Raw genomic sequence first — 12,862 nt, 5'->3', positions numbered from 1 at the left:
AGATATTGAACAAAATATTGTTTCAGCAGATTTTTCTGATCTATTATGAATCATCGCAGATCCAAGATTGCAGATCCAAGATTTGACAACTATTAATAGCCTCCCCCACTATATTCAAATTCAAATGGGTGGCGGTCAAGCAAGCCGAAATTCAAGCTATGCGCTGCGTCATCATTGTAATTCAACAATATATATTATCTCCAATTAACTGCTTAATTAATACATAAATTTGGTATTGCTTTTAGGTTGACTTATTGTTTCTTTGAATAACTCAGCGCTCATCAGAAAAATGATCAAAATACTTACTTGTTTTTTACATTTGCTGCTAGTTGATAAAAACGTTGCTGATGGCATCGCATAAACAAATAAATTATTTTCAAGAACATAAACAATACTTACAAGGACATCAAAGGCTTGAGAAGCCCGAATAAAGACGCCTCGACTGAGCGGATTTTAAATTTTGAATCAATTCTGTTACGGTAAACGAATATTGATAAACTTATTTTTCACCAAAAGGAGCCGAAAAGATCTTTGCTACCGCATATGTAATTGTCCCGAAAATTATGTAAGAATGATTCGGCGGTATCAAAATATAGTCATAAGAAATTGTTTATTATGCATCTATCTACAATAACAATCGTATTAGTAATTCTTCTCACCTTGTTACGTATCATCTTTGTATTTTCTTTGGTTGTTTTGCTTAATTTTAACTGGTTCTTCCTTTATCTGATTGTAAAAACCTAACTTCTTCATTAAAATTTTCCGTATAAAATTGTTTCGTTCCGCCTCTTTCTCTAATTAATGCTCCTATAAAAACTTTACAAAATTCGTATATGTAAAGTTCCCCCACAGTGCTTAATTTCTGCCTCAATCCTAAATTTTTGACTTAATAGTTTCTCTTCAAATTAATGATAGTTCTCCAAATGAATCTTTGGCTTTTCTCAATTTTCATGATCTTTGTTCGAATTGTAGTTCCATAGGTTAATACACCGTACTGAACAAGTGGTAGAATGAAGGCAATGCAGATTCCAATCAACCATTTACGGTCAAAAACTTTAGAAAAATATCTTATAGTGCTCACAACCGGTATTATAACTTTTGTAGTTCCTTTTTATGTCCGCTTCAAATTCCAGCTTCTTATCAATCATCAAAACTGGGTACTTGGAACTGTGACTAATTTATGTTTCTTGTCCATTAGACACAAACCTGTTGCCAGAATGGCAAGGAAACTCAACTATGTGTGTCTTTGACGTGTTAAGCGTAAGTTTATGTTCTTCAAACCAGTTGCCATTTTTTGCAAGTAAAATTCCAGTACCAGTTTTGTAGTTCTGCAGTACTAATGTGTCGTCTGGAAAATATGTTATTTGAATCTCTAAAAGTTTTTCTGGAAGATAATTTAGATATATAAGAAAGAACGAGACCTATCACAGATCCTTGGGGAACGCCGTATCAATTTTTTGTAAGTTGGACTGTTTGGCTGCAGTGATGACAAATTGTGTTCTGTTGGAAATATAGTCTTTCAAAATTGCTATCACCGGTCCTCATAAACCGTAAACTGCACACTCTTTTGTAGAAGCAGTTTGTGATCAACACAAACTGCAGAAGCTTTTGTAGAAGCAGTTGTAGAAGCAGTTTGTGTCGAATACTTTTGTAGAAGCAGTTTGTGTCGAATACTTTCTTCAAATCAAAGAACGTGCAGATCCTTTTTATTTCCTTGCTTTTATTAGTTCTGATATTTTCAATAATATCTGTAATTGCTTCTACAGTACTTCAGTTTTCTGGGAAACCAAATTGCTTGGAGATCAACAGATTAAATTTTTATAGAAAGAAAAAATTCGTTCGTTAATTTTGCTGATAACAGGGAGCAAAGATATAGGACAATATTTGCTAAAATATAGTTGGTTTCTTGATTTAAATAGTGGTATTTTTTTTTAACTTTCTTAAAATTATTTGGGAATTTGCTTTCCCAAATCATCTTATTAATCAGAAAAGATAGAACGCAAAGTATTTCGGAATTGATCAATTTGAAAAACTTATTGCTAACAGCCATAATGTCTTCAAATCCACTGTTATTAAGGTTACTGTTACATCTAGCATTTTTCAGAGGACTTGTTTGTCCGAGTGAAAGGGATGAAATACACTTATCATTACTCTTTGGTTTCACATGGGTCGGGAGAACTGATAAAAAATTTTTACCAACATTTACATTATATGTGTTCAAGTTTTTGGCTATTCACACAGAGCTGGTTATTATTTCCGTTATTCTGGAATTTTTCGGGAATTTACAAACTTTCATTTTTGTCCTGAGTTATCATAACAAAGAATTTGACAAATTTATTTCTTCGATTTGTTAACCAGTTTGTTCACTTTTTTTCTCTGTTTTTTTAGCGTAGCCAAGAATTTTGGGTTTTTTGAAAATGGAAATCTTTGTAAAATGTCATCTTTTATCTTTGTAAAATGTCATCTTTGTAAAATGTCTTCTTTTCATCATTAAGTTAATTTTAATCCGGCCCTCGTCTTTGTTTTTATTTAGATTCGGCTTTTTTGTGAAAAGAAGTTGACAACGCTTTACCTAATAAACCTCATGCGGTATATGTTTATTATATGTGTTTTGCCTAGAACGCTAAAATGGTTCATTATATCGGTTTGGTGAACGTCACAATAAAGTGTAAAGTTGGCGAATTAAAAAATCTTTTGGAGAAGTAGAACTTCGTCCTTGTGTTGTGTGTTCATGGTTTTTCAGAGAAAAATCATAGTCTTCATTAGTTGTAATAACCATGATGCCGACAACAAAGAGTTTAACAAGTTAATTTCGAAGTCCCCGCAAAATACATGATTTTCGCTTATAGATTTCGGATAGATTGTCTTGATGTAAATTCATTGTTTCTGTAAAAATATTTTCGTTTGTATTAGGTGGTTTGTACACAAACTGAGGTGTAGTGTTAAGTTACAAAAGTTGTAAGCAAAAGTGTAGCCTTGATGATTTCACAAAATCATACCTCAATTTCAAGATTAATTTTAAGGTAGATTCCAACGCCACCTCCTCGCTTTTTCCGATTGCATTAAATAACTTCACGATAGTTTTCGATTAGGAACAATTTTGCAATAAAGCTACTACCAAACTTTCTTTTTTGCAAACCAATTGAATTAGTTCGTCGAAATTTTTGCTCAGTAATCTTATATTTGGCAGTAGAAAGAAAGTAGAAACTAGACATTCGGCCAACTATTTTACCTCATCGCACGCTAAACCATTATAATAGCGAGAAAGAAAAAGGAGATGCTGTAATTTGGTTCACGATTCAAGATGTAATTCAAGATGTAATTTAAAAAACCAAAAAAGAGAAACAAATTTCGTATGGTATTCATTTAAACAGTCATGAAACATCGGGGAAGTCCCAATGTGTTGACTAAACTGTAGATGAAATTTTATTACAGGTTGCTCTTCCACGGAAGTTGCAGAAAAAAAACCTGTTTCCTCCTGTTCAATTGTATCACCGCGGAAGTCGCAGAAACACAATTGTACTTACTTTCGTAATTATTCTTAAAAGCATTCTCAAAAAGTATTTCCGCGAAGTCGCAGAAAAACATCCTATTTTTTTAGATATCTTGTTTTCGCTGTTGTTGTTCCGCGGAAATTGCAGAACAAAACATTGACGAAACAAAACTAATATTCAACTTTAGCATTTCTTAAACAGAAAAAAAAACAATACAAAACCCCACATTTTTTTAATCTCGTTTACCTAAACCAAAAACGTTTGGGAAACATCTTGAGATTGATCGATCAAGACCCCAACATTGACTACAAGACAAATATTGATTCATTACGCGTGCAAATATTGAGTTTAGATTCTTACTGTTGTTCTTCTTATTTATGCTTCAGCAAACAAGCTTTTGTTAATCAATTGCGTTTTTCTTTGGAAGACATTTTTTTCAGAACTTTCAGCTCGCAATCTGGCCTCCCCCATCCAATCATGAACTCGCTTCCACTCTCGAGTGTTATTGATATTTTGCCGAGCTTGCTTTTGATAGGGTTTTTCAACATCGAGATCATTCAGATGGTCCACACGTACAAATTCTTTTTCATCACTTCCAGTTTTAAAGCTTAGTGCTGAAATTTTGCATTTTCTTGACGTGACAATAAGCACACGCTTTTCAGCTTCAGATAATATACTTTGTTTTAAGGACGAAGAGGAGCGTGTATTTATATCTTCTTCATAGTCTGTTTTTGGTGATGTCCTCAAAACTTACCCTTATTACATTGTCCTCACGTGCTTTATTTGGTTCCAACTACGTGTGTTCTGAATCAATATCTTGAAGTTTACATTCATTATGTCATTTTTGCGGTAATTGCTTAGCGCCAATTTATGACCATTATTGAACTGATATCTTTCTGGGGCCCTACCTCACCTAATCGGACTGGATCCATTTTCGGAAATGTGCTAACCTCAGAGGTTGACGGGTTACAAGACCTAGTGCCCTTTTTACTTCACAAGATCTGGCAGTTTGGTTGGGGCCACTGAACGTCCTTGTCAAGCGTCCTGAGGGCCAAATTACTCGAGTCCACTTTTCCAGTACCCAAACGACATCGTTGACTTGAAGCTTTGCTTCGGAGTTCGTAATGAGAAAAAGCTGAATGCCGCTGTGGGTGCAGTTGGTTGCGAAAAACTACCATGCTGGTTCAAGTCAATTTGATTCGATAATGAGATTGATGTAGAAAATTGGCTGATCCGGTTTGTTGAGGATTTGCCTTGCTGTCTGCATGCAATGCTGATGATATTTCTGGTGGTTGGCATGCAATGTTTTCATTTTCTTAACTTGTTACTACTTCTATGGTTCTCCTGTTGTTATTCGGCAGAGAAAACAGTTCTGATGTTTTTTTACGGTATATGCTGTCCGGTTCTCGTTGTTACTGACTTTTTAGACAATTCTCTTTGCTAGTTTGGCATTTTTTCCTCCAAGGCAAATAGAACCAGTCAGGAACTGGTGTGTAGTTGGGCTGCACATCGCTGTTTTTTTTTGTTATTAGGAACAACGGAAATGGGATTTTCGGTTGTCCAGTTATGGTCAACAGATCGGTCTAGATGATTTACATCTTTGTTATCAGATTAGTCTTCCTGTGAACTAACGTTCTGCAATGATAGGCCTTTTTTCGGATCTAAAGCTGCTTCTCGTCTCGTGCATGCGCCTAATTTTAGTATGCTCTTATTTCGCAAATTTAATTGCTAATCGTTGTGGCTATTCTAGTTTGCTTTGTTTGAGTTTTTACTACTACTGATGTTTCAGCAGCATCCTTTTTCGAAGAAACAAATAAACCGTTAGTTTGATTGTTAATTTGCTTGTTTTCAGTGGTTTTGTGTATATTTCTCCTCGCCGTGTCTGAAACAGCTGACATTTGACTTCTAAGTTATGATCTGCTACTTGCTCTGGAATTTTCATGTCTCATCGATATTTCGTAATGCTCTACGATTTTCATAATTTCAATTTTCTTTGTAATGAGCTTTTCTTTATCTTCAAGAGGCTCTAAGACTTGACTGCGTTCAGACTGAGCCATTTTAACCACAATTTTTTTTCTGTTTGTTCGACATTTTGGATAAATTCCTGATACGTCTGAGAATTTATTTCTGAATGCAGATTGTCTGTTGTTTGCTGCCTTATTTCGCCCACAGGCAGTTGCGCGTATTTAAAACGTTGTCGGCATAGCTTGACAGTGCTATCTGTGCATTGCTTGCTATTTCGCAACTTTGTTTTCCTTGTTAGTGTTGTTTTCACTTTGCCACTCTCTATATATTTTAGTCTATTTAATGTGTAGCTTGGGTCAACAAGAATTTTTGGAAGATACTATTGGGGACAAATTGGTGACCTTTGGGGGTTGGTAATGGTGATGACGTTCTGGACAACAGGGTAATTTTGTGGGGGCACTTTCGGTGACTTTGGAGACACTTCGGTTGACTTCGATCAACGAGTGAGATTAACTTGAGTGAACTTAAGGGGCATTTTGGTGATCTAAGCAAAATTTGGTGAACTCGGGGGCACCTTGGTGACTTTGAGGCAGTTTGAGTGACCTTGCAGGCACTTTGGTTGATCTTGAGGGTCAAGTGAAGTCAACTTGACTGACCATGGGGGCATTTTGGGTGACCTTGGGGCCATTTTGGTGACCTTGGGGCGCTCTGGGTGACTTTGGGGGGCACTTTATGTCACCCTGAGAGGCAGTTTGGGTGACCTTGAGGGTCTAGTGAGGTCAACATGAGTGACCTTGTGCGACACTTTGAATGACATTGGGGGCACTTTGGCGACCTTGGAGGGCACTCCGGGTGTCTTTGTGTGATCTTGAGGGTCAAGTGAATTTAACTTGAATGACCTTGGGGGGGGATTTCAGGTAACCTTGCGGGAACTTTGATGGCCTTGGGGCACTCTGGGGACCTTCGTTGGCACTTTTTTGACCTTGGGGGCACTCTCGTTGACCTTGGGGGCACTTTGGGGGGCACAATGGGTGAACTTGAGCGTCAAGTGCCACTTCGTGGTGGGCACTGCTGGGTGATGCTGGCTCTTGGATGGGACTGCTGGGTCGTGTCAACTCATGGCGGGCACTGCTGTGTTGTGCTGGTTCGTGAAAGGCATTCTTCAATTGAAATTTTGGGTTTAAAGACCGGGGGTTTTAGTTTTTTTTCAAAAAAGAAAGAAAAACCCTCAGTTGTAGTTACAAAAACCCTGTTGGTAATTGGTGATTAAGCCACTTAAAGGGGTTATAGTTACAAAAACCATGTTGGTAAATGGTGATTAAGCCTCTTCAGGGGGGTAGTTTGCCTCGAAAATCAATAAATAAAACGATTTGATGAAATATATACATAACGTTCCCAAAGCTTATCTGAACTGACACTTCCACAGAACAGTTGTACGAAACACTTTTATAATACAATTCCAACCTTTTCCAGCATTTCATGTATTTGTTCAATTTAGCATCCTTTCCACGCTCATTAACATCTGTGTTGACCAACTTGTCCACATAGGAGGTTACACTGCTCCTAACTCCAATTTGTTCGGGTAGAATTTGTTCCTTTGAAGCGCCATGCTGACAATGTTGATGCCTATTGGGGGGGGGGGGGCGGCGGAGGGCTCGGCTGGGGGCGTCGACTCGCCTTCTTTGTTGTCTGTTATTTGGTGATGTTTCTCAAAAAACCTGAGTCCTCAAGATTTACAATTTATTACAATTTTTCCGCGTGCCTTTTTTGCTTCCAAACTCTTGTGTTTTGAATCAATACATTTTCGTTTACATTGAGTATAACATTTTTGCGGTAAATGTTTAGCGCCAATGTATGAAGATTATCGATGTCCATAACATAGCAGTAGTTTTTCAGCAGTTTTTTGACACTTTGTCAAACTTAGTTGCCTCACAAGCCACACCGTATGTTTTCGGCAACTAACAATGCTGCTTTGTTACATGATCTTACAAAGAATCATTAATTTATCAAAAAAGTAAACAGGCAAGGTCAATAAAAACCGACATCTACCTTTACAAAAGATACCTCTCGTGATAAAAACTAGTGACGAAATAGGTTTTAAATTTTTTACAGACGCGAGAAACGCTGACAATTAGTTCAATTTAAAATAATAAGAAGCAAAAAATATTTTAGCTTATGATTATGATATTAACAAAATTGATTAAATTTAGAGATCAAGATCGACAATTTTTAGGCGTTGCAAAATGTACTGGTCAAACAGATATTTAAAAAAGTAGGCTGAATAAGCCATTCAGACATCGACTGCGGAGAAACCGAAAACAAAAATTTTTTATTTGGATAATTGAAAGAAATTTTTGAAGGCAGCTAGCCATTAACAAGTCAGGTTTTGACACATATAGGAAAATGTTACCTACTTTTTCATCTAGAGTCAGCTAAAACAAAACTTAGATAGTTCCTGGTGCAAATATGTCCTTAAATTCATTAAAAACAAACCGGCGAGAACTTGCGGGCGTTTTCAAATATAAATTTAACGTTAAGAAGCAATGACAATTCTGCAATAAAACTCCTCAGTCTGAAACGAACAGATCTAGGGTTTTTTCTGACATTAAGAATTAAAATCGGAAAATTGACACTAAATTTAATCACCAAACGAGGAAACTGTTTAACCAAGAAAACGCGCCTGCAAGTTCCTATAACAGCTTTGACGCTAACAGAAAAAACCATCTAGTGGAAGCCATAAAACTGTTTCAAAATGGGTTATTTCATTTTAAAAAAAAATTAATCTGTTTTTTTGCTTGTATGTATTAATGTTGTGAATTGATCGCCCTCAAACAAAATCAATATATTTGTCAATATGAGTTAGCAAGTATTTTGCATCGGTTTTCGTTGTCAAATAATAAAAGTTTTGAAAACCGACAAATAAGCAAACAATCAACCGAAAATTATCAGAAATGCCAACAACAACGAAAAAAATCAAGAGTTCAATAAAGTTTCCCAGATGAAATTATATGAATTTTTAACTCATGGGTAACCTAAGATAAAGTTTTACTGTAACAATTCCAACACAACTATACAAAAACAATTTATTGGCTCAACAATTGTATTTCTCCCGACAATAAAACAGTTTTGAACACACGCTTCAAAAAAATTTTTGAACTGATGTTTCAAGTTTTTTATCGGTGATTATTTTAAGTCTTTGTGAAGAAAAAAACATTCTTTGTCTTCAAAAGTTGTCTTCAAAAGATTTTGACTTCAAAAGTTGTCAACAGAGGTCAAAAAAGATAGTTAATTAGCGCCAATCCTGTTCTTGAGGAGTTCTGGTAAATGGTTTTTCAATTCCTTGTTACCGCTTTTTGATTGAGAACAGCAGTGAATCCACTTCACAATTTATAATTCGGTTTTATCATGTGGTTTAACAGATATCACCCAACAATAATTCAAAAGTGTTCAATTTTAAAAGAGAAAGAATGATCAATCAAAACCGACAACTACCAGCATTTAAAAAATTATTCTAGCAGTACATTTATACACAAAAAAAAACACAATTTGGGGTCAAAAACATAAAAACAGTAACGAAAAACTAGCAGGTAATTCAATTTTTCCTTCAACCACAAAATTGAAATAGTAGCCAGCTCTGAAAAGTGATCAAAATTTAATTATCAAAACTAAAATAACAAAAATCAGTACATAAAAATGCAAGTACTCACTCATCTCAAATTAACAAAAATTTACTTAATTTTTGACTGCACTGAAGACTAAAAATTTTTTCTCGCAAACAAGTGTCCGTGCATGCTTCCAAAAGCAATGGTTAAAACAGCAGCAGCAAAAAAAACAGTATGTCTAATGACATTTCTGTTTTAAAGACTTTGATGAAGCACCTCACAAGTTGGTGCAACTAAGGTTGCTAACTGGCCTCTGCCAGCGAAGTTCACTAATTTGGGCAGGCATAATTTTGACCAGCTTTGATTGTTCTGAAATTGAACAATGAATTCTGTGAAGACAATGATCGGAGGATATTTTTGACGTCCCAGTGGCAGTGAAATTGCAAAAGACTGAAGCTTCATAAAACTTGAATCATCAAATTGATAGGCCTTGCAGCTAAGGTCCTCAGTAGGATCATTTTGACTGAGACGTTGTTTCGAGCTCAATGAGGGTTATTGTTGTAGGCTGCGGCTCCGTAGGATGCAAGTTCTTTGGTACACTACCGAGCTGTCCTCTAAGACAAAAAGTTTTCTGTCGAGAGGAATATGACCTCATTTTGTTTTTTGTTTATCTTGCGCTTGCTTGATAGAAACTGCTTTGCAACAAGGAGCAGAAAACTCACAGCTGAACTGATTTGAGTGAGCGTGAATTTTCTGCTCAATGGTAAAAACCGGCTTCCAGCAAGCAAGCGCAAAATCAAATTGAAGCTTCAGTCTTTTGCAAGTTCACTACCACTGGGACGTGAGAAATGTCTTCCGATCATTGTCTTCACATAATTCATTGTTCAATTTTTGATCAATCACAGCGGCTCAAAATTATGCCTATCTAAATTAGTGCACTTCGCTGGCAGAGACCAGCTCGCAACTTTAGTGGCACCAACTTTTTGTGGTACTTCAAAATCTTTTAAACATAGCCGGCAGATTGCCGGAATAGCTGCGAAAGAATAGACCTGCGTGCCATATAATAGCGATAGAAACAGATACAGATCTAAATTGAAAAAAAAAATTAACGCCACTCAAAAAAACTAGGCCAAAAAACATTCAGCGATAAATTAATAAAGCTTGTTAAAATTCATTCCACAGAAGCCTCTTATTAGGGACCTTTACTGCAAATATGAGTTCCTTTGACCTTAAACAAAATCAAATTAAACTTAAGTTTTAAAGTGCAAAAGTCATTTTATTGAGTGAGGTAAGTCACGTATGATCAAAATCTAATCACGCAAATAACCTAAAAACTTTCGCTAAAGCGAGTGAGAAATGACGTCACGCAGGCAAATGCCGTTAGTGAGAGGAAAAAGTCATTCATAAAATTTGACTTTTTCAGCTTTGCTGTGTGAACAAATGTAAAACGAAAAAAGAGCGTCAGACGACGAAACAAAAAACATAGCAAGACAAGTCTTGACGTACAATTCAAAGAATTTTCATTGACTAAACAGAAAAACTAGACCTATAATGGACTATGAGTGGATTGAGAAAACAATTTTTTGGAAAATCAGATAAAAAAAATAAGAAAAAAACAGAAAATCAATGTCAAAATGCCGCATGTGAACAAAAAAACCACTAGCGAGAAATGAAAATATAATTCAAACAAAAAACTAGGCCTAGAATGAGCTGTGAGTAGATTGGCAAAACCATTTAGAAAAAAATCCGATCCACAAAATCGAAAAAACAGTAAAAATCAGAGTGAAATTGCCGCATGTGAACAAAAAACCACTAGCGAGAAAGCGAATTTTTGTTCAAACACCGTTTTCTCACTCTACTTAAAATTTAGAGCGAAAATATTTTACGCCGCAAAACCACTCGCTTTTTCGCTCCATTTCCTGTTTCGGCGTGACCAAAATTACTACTCCAATTTGACTTCAAAAATCATGAAACTTTGTGAACAGATCTTAAAAAAAAAAGACAGCGCCCCAATACAATTCAAATTCTTTGAATTGTAAAAAACCAAGAGCACCGCATTATAGCTACGCTCAGCTTACAGCTTCGCAGCTATAAAAAGAGATGTCATTAGATCTGCAGCTGTAGGTAACGCGCCTCGTTCAAATGTATCGCAGCTTCCGAAGAGGTTGAATTATTATCAACCAAGCACTCTGGAGTTGCTGTCAAAGGAAGATTGAGAGCATTTGAGACTTCCGATAAAATGAAAGCAAACAAGATGAAAAGACTGGATATTTCAGTTTACTCTAATTACCTTTTTTTAAAACGTCCTTTAAAAATGTAACAAAGCCAACTAACCTAGGGCGAATAACTCTCAAACGCCTGGTGAGCATACTTAATGCCCTCTAGGTTTCACTAGCTCATCCCGACTTGGAGGGAAAAAATGGAGGACGAAAACTCGCTAGTGGGTAAAATTGCATTGAGAAAGATCAGCAGGACTATAGTTAATACAACAAGAGGCGTTTTAGAGCAATTACACTTCGTAGTAATTTCTGGTAAATTTTCATTTGACAAATTGTTCCTTAATAGAAAGCTTTCACAGTCCAAACAGACGATTGCATCCAAATCGCACTCATAAGTGCAGTTAGTTATTAGTAATAAGGGGTACAATTATGGTCCAAATTTTGACTAATTCGAATTGAACGTGAAAACCGGGTCAGCGGTTTTGCATTTCAAGTGAGCAAAAATTATCATTCAAATCGAAAACACCCAATTATTAAAATCGTAATTACTCGAAACACCGAGATTTTTGCAACAGCACTTTTTGAAGTTAATATGAAATATCTACGGCAGTTGTACGAGGCGTCACTAAGTCATTGCTTCAGTCGCCGGCCATTACAGGTTCCTTAGGAGATCTTGAAAAGGGCTCGACAATCTTCACTGAAAGAGCATCAACAATGCGAGGCTGTATTCCTCTTCAGAGATGGAAAACAATTAAGACAATCGCAACATAGCTACGCTTATTTAAACGCATCGCGACCAAAAATTTTTTTACTCTAGCCAAGATTTTGCCCTAATTTGGCGAAACAATGCTTGCTAGAGAACATGAAAAAGAAGCGGACAAAAATCAATTTGTTTTCAAACCACAAAGAATAATTTTACACACGCGATTTAGACACATTTAAACACATTTCAAAATACGAAATTAGTATGACTACAATGCACACCAAATATCAAGAATCAAAAATCAATAGGACACAAAAACATCGCAAACGCATTTCAGAAAAGTCAATAATCACTTCTGTTTGCTCCGCTTTCCTTTGGGCTGTCTCTCACTCTCCGAGTAGGGTGACAGTACGACATTGCGGTTGCTGCGCCTCGTCGTTGAAGTGTTGGCGGAAGCGTGTTGTGCAGATCTTCTCAATCCTTGTAACACAACAATATTTCTAACAACATAGCATGAAAAATTGGCTTCTAGAGGCAGTATTATTCTTTACTAGTATTACTTTTTTCGCATTAGCAACTCTTTACTTATCGACTCAATTCATTCACGTAGTCTGCCATGAAATGTTGTAGCTGAAACTTTCATAATTGTACAACTTACAATTTTTGTCGTTCCAGCTAACAAACCTTTATAAATGAAACAAACCTTTATTTTTATAAAATAACAAGGCGGCTCGGTAATGTGCGATGGCACATAAGGTTCCGACCCCGCCCATCCACAAATTTGGCATAATTGTCTACCAAATGAGGAACAGATAGAAGAACCCAAAAATTATTTTTTGCGATTCCCAAAAAAGCCCAAGTCTTTTTCAAAAAATTCTG

At 36.2% G+C, this 12,862-nt stretch overlaps 2 protein-coding genes across 2 annotated transcripts in view; both read right to left on the bottom strand.

Annotated features, from left to right (window-relative positions):
• The window catches only part of LOC142334744 (uncharacterized), a 447,170-nt gene that overhangs the window by 409,262 nt on the left and 25,046 nt on the right, over positions 1-12,862 (bottom strand). The gene's annotated exons all lie outside the window — the stretch shown is intronic.
• Positions 12,151-12,862, bottom strand: part of LOC142334743 (condensin complex subunit 1-like) — a 50,686-nt gene continuing 49,974 nt past the window's right edge. The window contains exon 22 of the mRNA XM_075383007.1: positions 12,151-12,463. Coding sequence (XP_075239122.1) covers positions 12,333-12,463 — 131 coding nt within the window. The 3' untranslated portion in view covers positions 12,151-12,332. The remainder of the gene's footprint in view (positions 12,464-12,862) is intronic.

Source organism: Convolutriloba macropyga, chromosome 2 (assembly GCF_964194025.1).
Source record: "Convolutriloba macropyga chromosome 2, txConMacr16.3, whole genome shotgun sequence".
Lineage (NCBI taxonomy): Eukaryota > Metazoa > Xenacoelomorpha > Acoela > Convolutidae > Convolutriloba > Convolutriloba macropyga.
This window is presented reverse-complemented; position numbering and strand designations above follow the sequence as displayed.